General features: G+C 41.2%; 1 protein-coding gene across 3 annotated transcripts in view; it reads left to right on the top strand.

Annotated features, from left to right (window-relative positions):
* Window positions 1-14,644, top strand: part of LOC124133913 (plasmolipin-like) — a 48,635-nt gene extending 33,991 nt beyond the window's left edge. For 2 of the 3 annotated variants that reach the window (XM_046498536.2, XM_046498598.2), the window contains exons 2-5: window positions 10,049-10,210; window positions 11,129-11,296; window positions 11,707-11,805; window positions 13,444-14,644. In XM_046498536.2, coding sequence (XP_046354492.2) covers window positions 10,100-10,210; window positions 11,129-11,296; window positions 11,707-11,805; window positions 13,444-13,599 — 534 coding nt within the window. In that variant the 5' untranslated portion in view covers window positions 10,049-10,099 and the 3' untranslated portion in view covers window positions 13,600-14,644. Of the gene's footprint in view, window positions 1-8,475; window positions 8,534-10,048; window positions 10,211-11,128; window positions 11,297-11,706; window positions 11,806-13,443 lie in introns of those variants that run through there. The other variant, XM_048397509.1, reaches the window with a different exon arrangement.
* The last annotated feature ends 1,824 nt before the right edge of the window (window positions 14,645-16,468 follow it).

Here is a 16,468-nt window from a genome sequence, read left to right as displayed (position 1 = left end):
GAAATCTCCCCTGGGTCTGTGACCAAGTTCTGTATCCCACTCAGCGAGTTCCCATCTGAGTCTATTTTGGAGTGAGTGCTGTCAGCGCTATCTGTGATGCAGCATTGTACATGTATGTGTGTGCATGGGAGCTCGTAGAGATGCGACCGTAAATAGCAACGCAAGCATGCACCGCCTGCGCCTTAGAGACTAAGCTGTGTGTATATCTCCTTGATCTTTGGATCAATCAGCTGTAATTGATTCGGTAGGAATTTCTTGCTATGAGACTTGTAGAACATCTTCATTGATTAATACTTGCTCTTAATTTATTCTATGCTGCCGATCATAAGGGGGATCGAGAGATAAAGTCGATAGACTCCGGCATTTCGTTATGTAGCTGTTGTCAGTGGTTCCGATTACCAGCTAATAATTCTTTTCAACACTTTTTTGTTGACATACTTCAATTTTTTCTGCAGATGCAGGATATGTTTATTTGTAATAATGGAGGATTATGATGAAAGCATTGTACATTGAGGGTTTGACATTCTTTGTATTCAAGTTCAGATGGCACAGTTAGAGTCATAATGGCCTAGTTAAGATTCCACTGCCAGGACACATTGAGAAATCAGGATGTAAACAATAAAGACCTTGTGGCTGTGTTTATCATATGAAAGTTCAGAAACCACAAATAACATGGAAAATGATCAGCATGCTGTATTCACGGTATGATTCATAAGATAGAATTGGGTATTTGGAAATCCAAAAAGGTGTTATCTGTCTCAGTGAAAAGGAAGGAATCACACTTCCAAACAGCTTATTATCTATCCTTGGTGGATTGACATTATTTATTCTCTTTGTAGCATGTAATATTTCCAATGGGCACATCTAAACATTAGTTTTGAGTGCATGGCAGACTTAAACAAATATGTCTTTCTATCCCTCATTTTCAGTACATGATAGGGGGCTTGGGTGGTCCGGTCATCTATGATGCCGAAATTTGCTGTGCAGAATTGTGTCCCTTGTACATACTAGAAACATATGGTTGTGGGTTTGAATCAAGTATGGACAATTATTGTCCATACCCGTGCTCGTGGGTTTCATGAAAGTCACGGTAAAAGTCATGTGATGCAGGCTATCCTCTTCCACATTAAGTCTCTCTCTCTCTCTCTCTCTCTCTCTCTCTCTCTCTCTCTCTCTCTCTTCTCTCTCTCTCTCTCTTTCTCTCTCTCTCTCTCTCTCTCTCTCTCTCTCTCTGTGTGCTTGCGTGCGCAGAGAGAGACGACTGTGCCACTTGGGCTCTGTTCGTCCATCCATCTGTCCTAGTTCAGTGGGGACATGCTTCTTCAGAAACCTCTAGGGATACAAGGTTCAAATATTCCATCCAATATTTAATGATAAATATGTTGCCCATGTTTGATGTTTTGGCCTGGACCACCCAATACAGACAGGTTTACCATGTTTACTCAGAAACAACTGTGGACACAAGGATGATATTTACATACATCATTGTGGAAAGATGATCAATAATTAGTCTGTATTGAACCTGATTAGCTAGTTGTTAGCTTTTTAAAACCAATCCTTGCTGACAGGCTGTCGACTGGTCATTAATATGATTGTTCTGCCATTACGTTTGATATATTTCATTTGATGTCACACATTGATTCTGTGTGCTGTTCTGTATACAATATTGACTGGCTGTCGGAAAGATGATCTATGATTGACACACACAAATATTTCACTGATTATGAAAAAAGCCTGTGAGCTGGAAACATGTCATGATTGATTCACTAAGTCTGTAGCAGATGCTCAGGACTTGACAAGCTGGACTGTGACGTGAACTCACCAACCTACATCCTGAAAGGAGGCGCAGGTGGCCCAGTCGTCTAAGGCGCCACGGTTCGCTGTGCAGAGTTGCGTCCCTTGGGCACGCCAGAAACTTATGTTTGTGGATTCGAATCCCGGTTCGCCCCGATTATGTTTCTAGGTTTGTCAGCACGATACCCCATGATTCCCGTGCTCGTGGGTTTCATGGAAGTGGTAAACGTCGGACACCTGCATCACTTTGAGCTTTCCTCCCACATTAGGCAGTCACGCCGTGATATAACTGGAATACTGTTCATAGCGACGTTAAACCCAACTCACTCACTCGCTACATATATATATTAGTTCTACTAATTCTACTAATTTGGATGCTTCAGCTTAGTAGTGTTTTGGCAAAGTCCTGCGCCATTACTGGAGAATTTTTATTTTTATTTATTATTTACGGAAAGACTAGGCAAGTCTAGATCAAACTGAAGCAAGTCTAGATGACTTGATTCCACTGTTGAAAGAGTAGTGGAGGAAAGGTTCTGATGTGAAATAAATTACAAATATTTGAAAGAAATGTTTTCATAGACTTGGTGTCAGTCTAGTTTATGCTGAATGCCAGTTCATTCATGTTAAAAGCAATAAACATGTGGCTGGTCAAGGTCAGGGGCTGCAGGGTGGTTGAGTGGATTTGGTGTTTGCTTGTCTTGTCGAGTTTCACTTTGTGAAGCGGGCAATGTTTTTATTTCATGTGGGTACTGTACATGGGCCAATTACTGGTGTCACCCATGATTGCTTAACGTGCTGTAAGTGGTACAAACATAACTCGTTTACTTCAGTGACTCTGGTGTGTTCATGATTGCCTGGTCAACATTTGAACATGATACATGCAAACAATGTATGGAGGAGGTACATGTTCTACATGTGACAAATATGAACAAGGCGCGTTGTGTGGACAGTCCTCATGGTGATTGTGGGCTCAATAGGTACTTAGTCCACCATGCTGGTTGAAACGACGGACCAATGTGGATTGGGTGTCACAAAGTGTCACCTGGCTGGTTGGGTGATCACAAAGTGTCACCTGGCTGGTTGGGTGTCACAAAGCGTCGCCTGGCTGGTTGGGTGTCACAAAGCGTCGCCTGGCTGGTTGGGTGTCACAAAGCGTCGCCTGGCTGGTTGGGTGTCACAAAGCGTCGCCTGGCTGGTTGGGTGTCACAACGCGTCACCTGGCTGGTTGGGTGTCACAAAGTGTCGCCTGGCTGGTTGGGTGTCACAAAGCGTCGCCTGGCTGGTTGGGTGTCACAACGCGTCACCTGGCTGGTTGGGTGTCACAAAGTGTCGCCTGGCTGGTTGGGTGTCACAAAGCGTCGCCTGGCTGGTTGGGTGTCACAAAGCGTCGCCTGGCTGGTTGGGTGTCACAACGCGTCACCTGGCTGGTTGGGTGTCACAACGTGTCACCTGGCTGGTTGGGTGTCACAACGTGTCACCTGGCTGGTTGGGTGACTCACTCACTCACTCACTCACTCACTCACTCACTCACTCACTCACTCACTCACTCACTCACTCACCCAATACCCATCTACTCACTCAGTCGTGTACTCTTGAAGATCCAGCTTACAACTCATCTTCAGCAGTGCATGTTTGTCATAAGAGGTGATTAATGAGTGAGTGAGTGAGTTAATGCTTTACGTCACATCAGGTGATTAATGGGATTTGGTAGCCAGACTCTATGACTCAGTTTATATCGTATCCCATTTGCATAGATCGATGTTCATGATATCAATCACTGGATTATCATGTCCAGACTCAGCTATTTACAGACCACCATCACGTAGCTGGAATATTGCTGATTGCAGCATTACACAACATATAAACACTCACAAATGTGGATTAGAATTATCCTTCAGCAACCCATACTTGTCATAAGAGGCAACTAACAAGATTTGGTGTTCAGGCTGAGGCCCTGACTTGCTTGATGCATGGAATTGTACCCCAATTGATTAGATCGATGCTCATGATGTCAATCATAGGATTGCCTGGCCCAGACCCACATCATATAGCTGGAATATTGAGTGCAGCCTTAAACAATCTCACTCACTCACTCACTCACTCACTCACTCACTCACTTCAGTAAGCAGGGCAAGTCGTATGCATTTTTATCGCTGATCGACGGTCAGCATACCGTGACATTGGCAATGTTAGCCATGGAAGTGTCAAATTTCATGTAAAGAATTTCACCATTGATCTTGTTCTGTGTGTGTGTCACACCTGAGTGACTGCGTGAGTTTAGACAGGTTTAAGCCCTCATAACAGGGCCCAATAAAAGACTGGCATGACTAAATGTCAGTAATGGTATTTTATCTGCAATTATCATTGTACAGCAGGGCCACCACTTTACCATAGCTCTCCATGATGTGGATCTGTAGTCAGCTTTAGTTAGACGTTGTTTATGAGTGAATTTGCATTGAACATAATAAATATGATAAAACCTTTCATGTCTTAACCCTGGCTAATGTATGGTTAAACTCAATGTTCGATGTTTTATGGAATAGTTTTCCATGGTTTTCAGTCTCAACTTATGACTGAATATTTGATTTTATGTTGACATATTGATACAAACTTGAAAGATAGTTTAGAATGGATATTATACCTCTGACTGGTTTCTTAACGCACAATAACTATTTTCAACATATAAACATAGTTAATTAAGGGTCCAGCATGTTCAAGGGGAAAAGAAGGTCCAGCAGGGGCCACACTTAAAGACTAAACCTTCTCACTCTGATATAGGGCACCTTCTCACTCTGATATAGGGCACCTTCTCACTCTGATTTAGGTCACCTTCTCACTCTGATATAGGGCACCCTCTCACTCTGATATAGGGCACCTTCTCACTCTGATTTAGGGCACCTTCTCACTCTGATTTAGGGCACCTTCTCACTCTATAGGGCACCTTCTCACTCTGATATAGGGCACCTTCTCACTCTGATTTAGGGCACCTTCTCACTCTGATATAGGGCACCTTCTCACTCTGATATAGGGCACCTTTTCACTCTGATATAGGGCACTCTCTCACTCTGATATAGGGCACCTTCTCACTCTGATTTAGGGCACCTTCTCACTCTGATATAGGGCACCTTCTCACTCTGATATAGGGCACCCTCTCACTCTGATATAGGGCACCTTTTCACTCTGATATAGGGCACCCTCTCACTCTGATATAGGGCACCTTCTCATTCTGATTTAGGGCACCTTCTCACTCTGATATAGGGCACCTTCTCACTCTGATATAGTGCACCTTCTCACTCTGATATAGGGCACCCTCTCACTCTGATATTGGGCACCTTCTCACTCTGATATAGGGCACCTTCTCACTCTGATTTAGGGCACCTTCTCACTCTGATATAGGGCACCTTCTCACTCTGATTTAGGGCTTCAGTAATAATGAATTGTTTCATAGGCATTACTTAGAAATTGACAGATGACAAAGTAGACACAATTTATGGATAACAACTTCTTTAATACTGTAAAGGACCGCCTCCATGGTGTAGTGGTAGAGCGTCCGCCCGGAGAGCGGAAGGTCCGGAGTTCGATCCCCAGCCGCGTCATACCAAAAGACGTTAAAAGATGGTACTTGTTGTTACCCTGCCTGGCGCTCGGCATTAACGGGCTAAAACAAGGACTGGTCGGCTCGGAGTCAGTATACTGTGTCTGAGTGGTATTCATGTTAAACTGCGGCATGGTATCTCAGTGGGCTAGCACTATAAATCGGCATCAGTCCGGACTAGTATAAGCAGCCACACACACACATGCATGCACGTCGCTATATATATATAAGTGCAAACATCTTGGACGCGAGGTTAAAACCAATTTCACCTCACCAGAATACTGTAAAGGCGATGTTACAGTATAGATCCTTATACCAATGACCCAACCCAACCCAATGACCGAAACCCAACAACTATAAACATGATGTAATGTTTGGTGTATGTTATCAATCAAGTTGCTTGCTTGGTCACGAACAGTGAGTACCACGATGACACAGTCCAGGCATCTCATGTTAAGGGTGGTAATCTGAGCACATTTTCATTTTATGTCATGCAAGGTGACTTGTAGACTGTCTCACAGTCCCTGAACTATATATTTTCCCTTCCACCCAGTGCTGCTTGTAATGATATACCCCTAAGTGAAGCAAGTCTAGATTTTCAACAGATCCTCCCATCTCAGTGGGGCTCCTTTTCAATTTAAATGAAGTTGGGGGGGTTTTTTGTATAAAAATTATATATTTTTGAGACTGAGTAAGCCTAGGATGGTAGAATTCCACTTTAGAACTTTTGTAATGGTGAAATCAGATCTCACTCCATTTCCAGTACCGCTTATTCTGTGTTGTATCTCCATGGTGAAAACGTCTTGGACCATATTCCCTCTGAATGTCACAGTACAAGGAGTGACCACGGACATGAACACATCAAACAAATGTAAATAAACAGGATAAATCTGGAACGACAGCCATGTGTACATGTGTTAGTAGTGGTGGGTGTTGCGTAGCCTATATATATTGCAGGGCAAAGTCACGCCAGTGGTTGAGCCCCTGGTGAGTAGACGAAGGCTCCATGTACACTGCTCAACAGGTGATTGGAACAGTAATAGAATTTCTGAGTCACTGAGTCACATTATTTAATTATTTGTAAATTTATATAATATCTTGCTTGACAAATATGTTTTGTGTGATTTGCTGAGAAGTTGCCTAGCAACCTAATAATATTTTTTTTTAAATGTATTTGGGACCAGCAGTAAAAGCAAACTGTTACTCTTAACAAGATTGAGCCAAGTGCTACAAACACCATTTTATTTCATGGTGTGTGCTTATTTATTTTTATACAATCCAGCATAAAACACTAAACATGCTAGGAGGAGGACCAGTTGATAAATAGTGTTGTTTCACATGACTTCTTTCAAAACTGACTGGTAGGGAAAATTTTTTTTTTTTAGTTATATTTTTGTGTTATTGTGTGAGTGGTTGGTGCTACTGGTAGGGCAGGACATGCAGACATCTGGTGGCATCACTGATTTGCAGCAATCCATTTAGTTCTTACTGCTGTTTCGCCTTTTGGCAATTAAGTACATAAATTAAATTTGAGTTGTAAAATCATTTCTTATTCTTAGTTAAAAATAAATGCAATTTAGTGTGTTACATGGCTTAGGGGGACGGTTGGGTAGCCTAGTGGTTAAAGCGTTCGCTCGTCACGCTGAAGACCCCGGTTCGATTCCCGACATGGGTACTATGTGTGAAGCCCATTTCTGGTGTCCCCCGCCGTGATATTGCTGGAATATTGCTAAAAGCGGCGTAAAACCAAACTCACTCACCTCACTACATGGCTTAGGAGGGCGGGTGTGCCATTAGAGATTTTTTTAATATATTCTTTTCCATGCAGGGCACTATAGAGAAAATGTCTAGACCTTAATTGAAAACAGTGGAGCCTAATCCTTCTTTAGTGTATCATTTAAAAATAGGTCCTTGATAATAAATCAACGTTTTTTATTGGGTCATTTATGACTCCATGAAGTAGGCTAGGGATTAGTCAGGAGTCCATGTGGTGAAGGAATTGTTGCCAAATGTGTGGCGGGGATTACAGAGGAGTGGGGTGGGGCTACAGAGGAGTGGGGCGGGGTTACAGAGGTGTGTGTGTGGGGGGGGGGGTGGGGGGGGGGGGGGGGGTTTACAGAGGAGTGGGGCAGACTTGGCCTGTCACAGACAGGTCAGGATATAACATGCCTGTGGTAATGGGTACTGGCCACTGTTACAGCAGGTAGAGAGATATTTATAATGTTAAACAATCACTGTTGTACAATGTCTCACACTGAACAAGTATGTGGTTACTAGTGTTTGAAGGGGTCATATCAAGTTTATCATATATTAATTTGACCATTGAAATACGAAAGAAAATGGTATGACCCGCAGATAAGCCGAACCAGGAATTAAAAGGCAAAAAACACTGCGAAGTCGGACTGCAAGACATGTGCCGGTACTCGCAGATATTCAAAAATATAAGATGAAAAACGTTGTAATTATATTGAAAAAGTCATTATTATTTCTAATAAAGATTTAACAAACCAGTCATCCACTTTCATAATGTGGGAAGCTGTTTCTCGTGGGTTTTTTTAATCTCATAATGATCGTTATATGTTGCCATCAACAACGAAGCGCCATTTTGTGAATCGGTGCATATAGAATTATGATCCCGTGAGAAAATATATCGGCTAGTGCGAAGACGCGCAGTTTGAATTCAGCATCGTAAGCGTGGCGTTTTCGTTTCAAACTCATGATGAGAATGTCAGTCAGTAAAAATATACCAACTTTTATAACCCCCTTACACCACTATTGTATGTTAATCCAATTGAATTAAATAAACTATCATACTATGAACACATTGAATGACCATCACTTACTCACAGGCTTCTCCAGTTTAATAAACTAATCTCTCGAAAACAAAGGAATTAAGCCCCTACTCCCAACACGATCGCTAAGCACCCACAACTTGAAAATGTTTGTGTAAACAACATGACAATACCAATCGGCCCGTTATTATCAATGCTCATTTCCTTGTGTACCGTGTTGCTTTAAACAACAGGAAGCAATCACAGTGGTCACCGTTTGTGACGTCACAGGAAACAGCTGATCACATGTTTTTGCAAATGGCGAACGGAATAACTCGCCGATACAGTTGTTTATTTGCCTCTTTCAATAAAGGTAGACACTTGTTCACTATCAATTTATGAACTTTGCAAAACGTACGTAATAGCTATTGGCGATTTCATTTGGGGATTATATATTATAGCTGTGAATTACATATATTGTTACATGTAAAGATCGCGGAGTTTACGAAGAATGATAAACTTTGAACATTCAATTGAAAACTTATTATCGGAAGTAGTAACATGCATAACTTTTTTTTTAATAATGACAACATTGGTGTATAATAATAACTTTATTGATAATTTATAACAATAATGTCTCTAGTCGTGGCAACTTCCAAACTTTCGGGAAGTTGTTATCTAACGGACCGTCATTCAGGCGATGTTTTTGACCGATCACGATCTGAAAAATACTATCATGAAAGTGTATCCCGTGGATAAGCCGACCCCTTTCTACAGAATCTTTTTTCTGGTCCTCAAAATTCGGCTTATACGCGGTCATATACGGTAGGACTTATCAAATAAACAAGGGAGCAGGATAGGCCATCCATGTTGTTTTTAAGTGTTTCCCATCTCCAACCTCAACCATTAGGCCATCCATATCCAGCGGGCAGGTGAAATTTCAAAAATTTAAAATAAATCAAAAACACTTTTTCACTTATCATGCTAATTGTAACTTTTTAAAATGAAATTTTAAAGTTTTTAGGACACTTCGTAACAGTGTATAAATTAATTTATGACGTGGATCGAGTCACTGTGCAAATGTTTAATAAATATTACTGAAGAAAGATCAAGCTGGGTTTTTAGTGTGCAATTGAGGGTGTATTTTCTTTTATCTCATCGGGGCATTACTGTCCACGGCAGCGGGAGAAATTGTGATTGAAAACTTTTCATGTTGGAATAAAAATTCATGGCAGATGGGAGATGGGAAACAGAAAAGATATGGACAGTCTTATATGGCTGCTTTGTTGGGGAAAGTCATTCTGCGACAATCACCAGTCGTACTTTGTCATTGACCAGTCATACTTCGACATTCACTACGTTGATCTGTGTATCTGTCTTAGAATTGGTCTTCAGCAACCCATGCTCTCTGTAAGAGGCGACTAACAGGATCGGGTGCCTGTCATCATATCTCATGGTGTCAATCACTGGATTATCTGGTCCAGACTTGATTACTAATTCATATCTAGCCGGGTTATTGATGAGTGTGGCATTAAACAACAAACTAATAAACTTTGACAATCGCCAGTCATACTTCAACGTTTGCCTATCGCCAGTCATACTTCAATGTTTGCCAGACATACTTCGATAATCACAATGACGTTTGTTTTTTATGACTTTATATCCTCAAGGATATATCCTGGTTTGTTTGTTTTTTTAGATTGTGTATTCAAGACAATAGTATGCACGACATGACATTTATCCTGTTTCAATATTGAATGACAGGAATAGAGTTTTTCCCCTCATAATCTGTTATGTGAGTTCTTTTCCTTCTGTGTTTATTCAGGGTAAATATCATCATTGCTTGCTTTGAGCCAGACATTGTTTTATTTGGTGTATCTTTTTTCAGTTGGGATTTTCTGTGATCTCCTGTCTTCATTGATCAGTGACATAAGTCAACATGTCTACCTACGAGACGACCACCACGACCACCTCGTCCAGCACGACGGGCATCCACCCCGATGTCGGATACGTCAAGTCCATCCCCGGAATACTCAAGATAGTTGAATTTGTGAGTGATCCTGAGAGACGGAGCGAGTTTTCGTATTGCGCTGGTCAGCAATATTTTAGCTGTAAAACTAGCATGTAGACATGGAACTGGAAGATGATCGAGTCAGGACCAGAACCTGTGACTGAAAAAGATGACATGCAGGTCGTTTTGAATTTAAGGAGATATAAACATTTTTTAACCGTTGTGCTGATTTTTGCAAACTATTACAGTGAATTCTTAGATATATGTTAGGCGTACAAGTGGTCCAGTCAGGCACCACAATTTTATGTGCAGAGTTACATCCCTTGGACACTCCAAGAACCTGAAATTGTTGGTTCGAATCCCGGTTCGCCCCAATTATGTTACTAGGTTTATCTGCACCATACCCGTGCTCGTCGGTTTCACCAAAGTATTAAACGTCTGAGACCTGCATCATTTCTGTCTTTCCTCCAACATTAAGCTGAGATGCCATGATGTAACTGGAATACTATCAAAAGCAGTGTTAAACCCAACTGAGAACCAGTAAACGTCTGAGAACTGCATCACTTCGGGCTTTCCTCCCACATTAAGCATGTTAAGCTGAGACACCGTGATATACTTGGAATACTATCAAAAGCAGTGTTAAACCCAACTGAGAACCAGTAAACGTCTGAGAACTGCATCACTTCGGGCTTTCCTCCCACATTAAGCATGTTAAGCTGAGACACCGTGATATACTTGGAATACTATTAAAAGTGGTGTTTAACCCAACTGAGAACCGGTAAACTTCTGGGACCTGCATTACTCCTGGCTTTCCTCCCACATTAAGCTGACACGCCATGATATAACTGGAATACTGTTCAAAGCGGTGTTAAACTCATCTCAATTACTCAGTTCAATGCTAGAGTTGATTGGACGGAGACATGTTCCTATGACCTGAGCTGAGTCTTCTTGTTTCAGGTTCTCTGTATTATTGTCCTCATCTGCACGTCGGTGGTGTACTGGGTGCCCTACGGAGCTGGTTGGATCCAGTTTGTGGCCGTGGCAGCGTGTGTGGTGGTGGCACTGTTGTTCATCTTCCACTTCCTTCACATCTTTGAGAAGCTCCCAGGACCATGGCCATTGATTGTAAGTACAGTACTATGAGTAATAACATTGTGTGGTAATGTCAGTACTATCATTGTACAGTACTATAAGCAATAACATTGTAAAATAATATAATAAATACCATTTTACAGTTATCATGGTTATATGACCCTCCTTTTCAACCTTCATTTTGATGTCACTTAAAATTTTAAATACATCACTCACGAATTCTGTGGAAAATCAGAAAAATATTTCTCCATGCAGTTTCAAGCTTTTTCAGCGCCATACCTGTGTTTGCGGGTTTCACCAAAGACATTAACGTCTGAGACAAGTATCACTTGAGACTTTCCTCACACTTCAAACTGACACATTCAATCATGATGCAATTTTCTATACAGCATCAGACCGAACTCACTCAGGTGTTGTCAACCAGTAACCTTGCCTTGTTGTAGGAGTTTGTGTGCTACATTGTCTTCACCATCTTCTTCCTCATCTCCGCCATCGTCGCCGCCGTACGTGGAGGCTGGCATGGATCCATTGCCGCTACCGCCGTGAGTACAGTCACATGACAGTCACATGACAGTCACATAACAGTCACATGACAGTCATATGACATTGATCACCTTTCATAGTAACAAAACCTCATGAAAATGTGTAGAGTCGCCTCCCTTACCCATGCCAGGATCTGATAGTTTTAACCCCCAAATCTCTGATTATTGTCCTTGGTTTTTCACTGAAGAATATATTCCTGCATTTCTACTCTAAAATATAGTTTTGTATCATGGACATAGCATTGCCTGACATACCACTGTGTTTCCATATTAAGAATGGAAGACAAGGGGTCCTAGTCAATACCCTCAGGTTAAAATTAAGAGGAAATGTGTCCATGTACTAAATAGTCTATAGTAGAAGACCTCACACAAGACCCACTTCATTATGTCCTATCACTTCTGGGTTTCCTCCCACATTAAGGTGACACGCCGTGATATAAGTGGAATGCTGTTCAAAGTTGACCCGTTGAGATCCTGTGTACAAAAATAGGTCTTCAGCAACCCATGCTTGCTGTAAAAGGCGACTGCTTGTCGTAAGAGGTAACTAACGGGATCGGGTGGTCAGACTCGCTGACTTTGTTCATGCATGTCATCGTATCCCAAAGCGTAGATCGATGCTCATGATGTCAATCACTGGATTGTCTGGTCCAGACTCAATTATTTACAGACAGCCATCATATAGCTGGAATATTGCTGAGTGCGGTGTAATACAACCAACAAACAAACAGATCGAAGTGGTGTTAAACCTAACTCACTCACTCAGTCACTCACTGTTAGCCAAAGTAACCTGTTGGTTGTTTAACACCACTCTCAACAATATTACAGCAATGTGACAGCAGCCTGTAAATAATCAAGTCTGGACCAGACAATCCAGTTATTTATGTCGTAACAACGATCCACGCCGTCAGTATTCATTGACACGCCATCAATGTCACCAAGCCTAACCTAGCCTAACCACCCGATCCTTCAAGTCGCCTCTAACGACCAGCATAGGGTTGTAGTGACCAATTCTAAGCCAGAGTCACCACGGGTGTGAGCCTAGTTCAGGGGCACTCACACTTTGTGTCCCGAGTATGGACCCGAGCTGACTCGGGGGTACTCGTATGGAGCTCGTAGCGAGGTCGTACTAAACTCGGGGTAACTCGGGATACCTCGGGATAACTCGTACATATCTACAAGAGTTTTGGAGCTGCTCAAAACAGTCAGGCCGCCAGCCAACTCCTAACAAACTCCTAACAAACTCGTAACACATTCGTCCTACTCGTCATACCCTCGTGGTGCTTGTACAGAACTTGTATGAGGATTGTCTGCAATATTTATTGCCGAGTTGACCGAGTCTAATACGAGCTATACGAGTGTAATTCCCGCCGAATTATTTAGCAGCTCGTAGCCACTTCGTACCAAAGTAGTACCAAACTCGTACAGCTCGTATCGAGATCGTTGTGCTTGTATGCAACTCTTAATAGACTCCTATTGGACTCCTATGGGGCTCGTAACACACTCGTAGCGTACTTGTATGATACTCGTTTATATGTAGTCTCTTTCTGAGTCCTAACCGAGTTAGGCACGGGAGAGCTTGGCAACCACCTCGGCAACGTGTGAGAGCTGCTTTACTCATTGCCTCATGTTGTGTTTCAGTTCTTCTGTTTCGCGACAACAGCAGTGTTTGGGGTGGACACATTCTTCCAGTACCGCGGCTGGCAGACCGGCGCGTCCCACACCACCAGCTCCTCCGCCGCCACGGTGGAGACAACTACAACTACTACATCCTACGAGACCAAGACACAGTACTAGCTGCTTCACCGCTGCCACAGCAAGTTCACGCGGAGCCAGAGCATCCACTTACCTAACCATCGCGATATTGGCAAATGCAGGCACTTGAAAATCCATTATGAATTTACTCAGGATCTGGTTTAAAGTTTCACCAGCTTGCTTTGGGCTGTTATTACATAAAATATCTTTTAATAATGACAAATGGCTACCATTTATCTTTATCATTTACTACCATTAGGAGATCTACAATAATTTTGTATTTATTTATTGTTTGATTTTCTTGCCAAAGATGACATATTTGTCCACTTTTGACTAGAACTTGGCTATAAGATGCATTGATCGCTTTGGAGCGTTGAACGTTCTAGTAAGGATTGGTGTCTCTAGTTTGAACTGAACCTCCCTCCACCGGATCGTAGAAAAACAGCTAGATTGTTTGAAACAACCATTATGTGCTGGTAACAGTGTGTAGATGTTCACAAAGCCTGTTAGACTGACCTTGACACGGTCACAGGTTCGAGAACGGAGAAATATTGACTTACTACATGTATGTGATGGTTAATTTACATGCTGACGTTTTAGGAAACTTGGTGATAGTTCTACATGGCCCAGGGCTAACTATTATGCCTTGATAATGTGTAATGGATTGATACTCAGATAGCATGGTTGCAGGAATAAACTTTTTAATAAGGTCAGTTTTATAACTATCATTTTGAGATAACCATAATGATATTTAAAAGTGTATTTATAAAAGTTTGAACATTTTGCTGTTATGGTGTTGCTCTGTTAATGGAAGCCTGTGACTCCCAAGTTAAAAATTAAAAACACAAATGATTAAATAAAACAAACTTGGCATCAATGAATCAGCTGTTTCAAAATGCAACTTAATTATTTTTCGAAGTAGGTTTTGTCATTTGTGTCATTTGATTCTAAGCAATTGGATAATAGGTTGAAATTTCCAATCACATCTAATACAAGTAATAAATGCATATGTAATTCTTCAATAGATATAACACTGTATAAATTCAATATACCAGTCAATAAACATGATAAAGGTGTTGTCACAACATATGAATTAGTGTAATGTGTCCTGCATGTGTTCGACGTGATCCACTGGACAAACTGGCTTCCCTATGTAAATCTATCTACCCCTAATAGCACACACTTGCCTGGATAGAGACTCCTGCTTAGAGTCGAAGTGAGGACAAATGCACAACGATGCATGATGTCATATGGTACATAACAGAGCTCATTCAAAGAAACTATTTATAAGAATTACTGTATTTGACGTAATAAGCGCCCAGGGCGCTCTCAAAATTAGAAATAGGGGGCTCTTATTAGAATATAATTTTGGTGAGATATAAACAGAGTTGAAAGATTGTAAATTTTGGGGGTTTATGCTGACAGCCTGAAATTATATAAAAGAACAGCCTGTGCGTATTATACACGATAGATATATTTTGCCGAATTTAATTCCCCATAATTAAGGGTGCATATAACACACGAGTGCGTATTATACATGATAGATATATCTCCGAGAATTAATTGCCCGTAATTAAGGGTGCATTTATCACACGACGATAGATAAATCTCTGAGAATTAATTGCCCATGATTAAGGGTGCATATAACAAACGAGTGCGTATTATACACGAATAAATAAGTCTTGTGCACTTTGATCAGTCGGAAGGGGTGCTAATTGGGATTGTGCACTAGCCAATATATTAGCAAATATCGCCGTGGGCGGTTATTAGAGCGGGGCACTTATTACGTCGAATATGGTAAGTCTGAATATGGAGTTTTGGGATACTTTTCTCTCTGATTTGTGGAACTTTGGTATTGTCTGACCACGCATGCCCAGTTGGATACTGCTGCGTGTGTGTGTGTGTGTGTGAATATTGTAATGGATCTCATTACCTGGTGATTAACCACTACCATATTTAAGGAACTTCTTTAATAGTCAATAAATGTTTTTGAGATCAGTGTCCGAAATAACTGCCTGCCCGCCTACCCGTGGCTTGTAACTGCATGAAATTTTCCTTACCTGCCCAACTGTCAGGCAGATAATTTTAAACCAACTTATGTATTCAGTTTTATTATAACTCCTTATAGATCCTCAAGTAATTGTTGGCATTATTTCAACTGAATCAAGACGCAATTTGTCTCTTTTTTTCAAGATTTTTCAACATTTATTATATCTGTATATGGGCAGGTAACTTCAGAGGTGGGCTGGCGACTTTAATGGCTCACCTGCCCACTGTCTTGTTGGGTTATAAAATTATTTCAAACACTGGTTAAGTTTTACTTTAATTTGTGGCTCGAACAGTGTGTTTCAAAAGTTTTAAAGCTTTTTAAAGGATTTTGTACTGCTATGTTGCATTCTCTGTCTCCTGTCACCGTTCTGATTCTTTTAATGGTTGTGAAAAGGATTTTAATGAGGGTATGTGATGCTTGTTTTGCATTGAAGCAGCTAACTTCATATTTTGGCTAAAGCCTGTTTTTGGAGCTTTCTTACAGAAAGAACTCGACGACAAGGGTATGGCGGTTGACATTCCCACACAGGCATATTTCATTTTTCTTGCAAAGAAAATGGAACAAGAAGAACTTAATTTGAAATGAGATACTTTTAGAACAGATTGAAACCACCACCATTTTGGTTACAAATGAGTATTTATGCAGTTTTTTCATAAGAGAAATCTGTTTTCTTCCAACTTAAAAATGCCTGCGAAAGTGTTAGTGTCTTGTAAAAGTTTTAGCTAAGAACAATTGAGGATTAGAATTTGCAGGCTTATGATAGTCAATGTTGCGTGAATGTTGTAATCTAACTCTAGGATAGCAGTATTAGGACAAAACATATATGTAACCTAACTCTAGGATAGCAGTACTAGGACAAGA

Source organism: Haliotis rufescens, unplaced genomic scaffold (genome assembly GCF_023055435.1).
Source record: "Haliotis rufescens isolate VD_foot unplaced genomic scaffold, xgHalRufe1.0.p SCAF_17, whole genome shotgun sequence".
Classification (NCBI taxonomy): Eukaryota; Metazoa; Mollusca; class Gastropoda; order Lepetellida; family Haliotidae; genus Haliotis; species Haliotis rufescens.
Note: the sequence above shows the minus strand (reverse complement) of the source record. Positions and strands in the feature narration are given on the sequence as shown.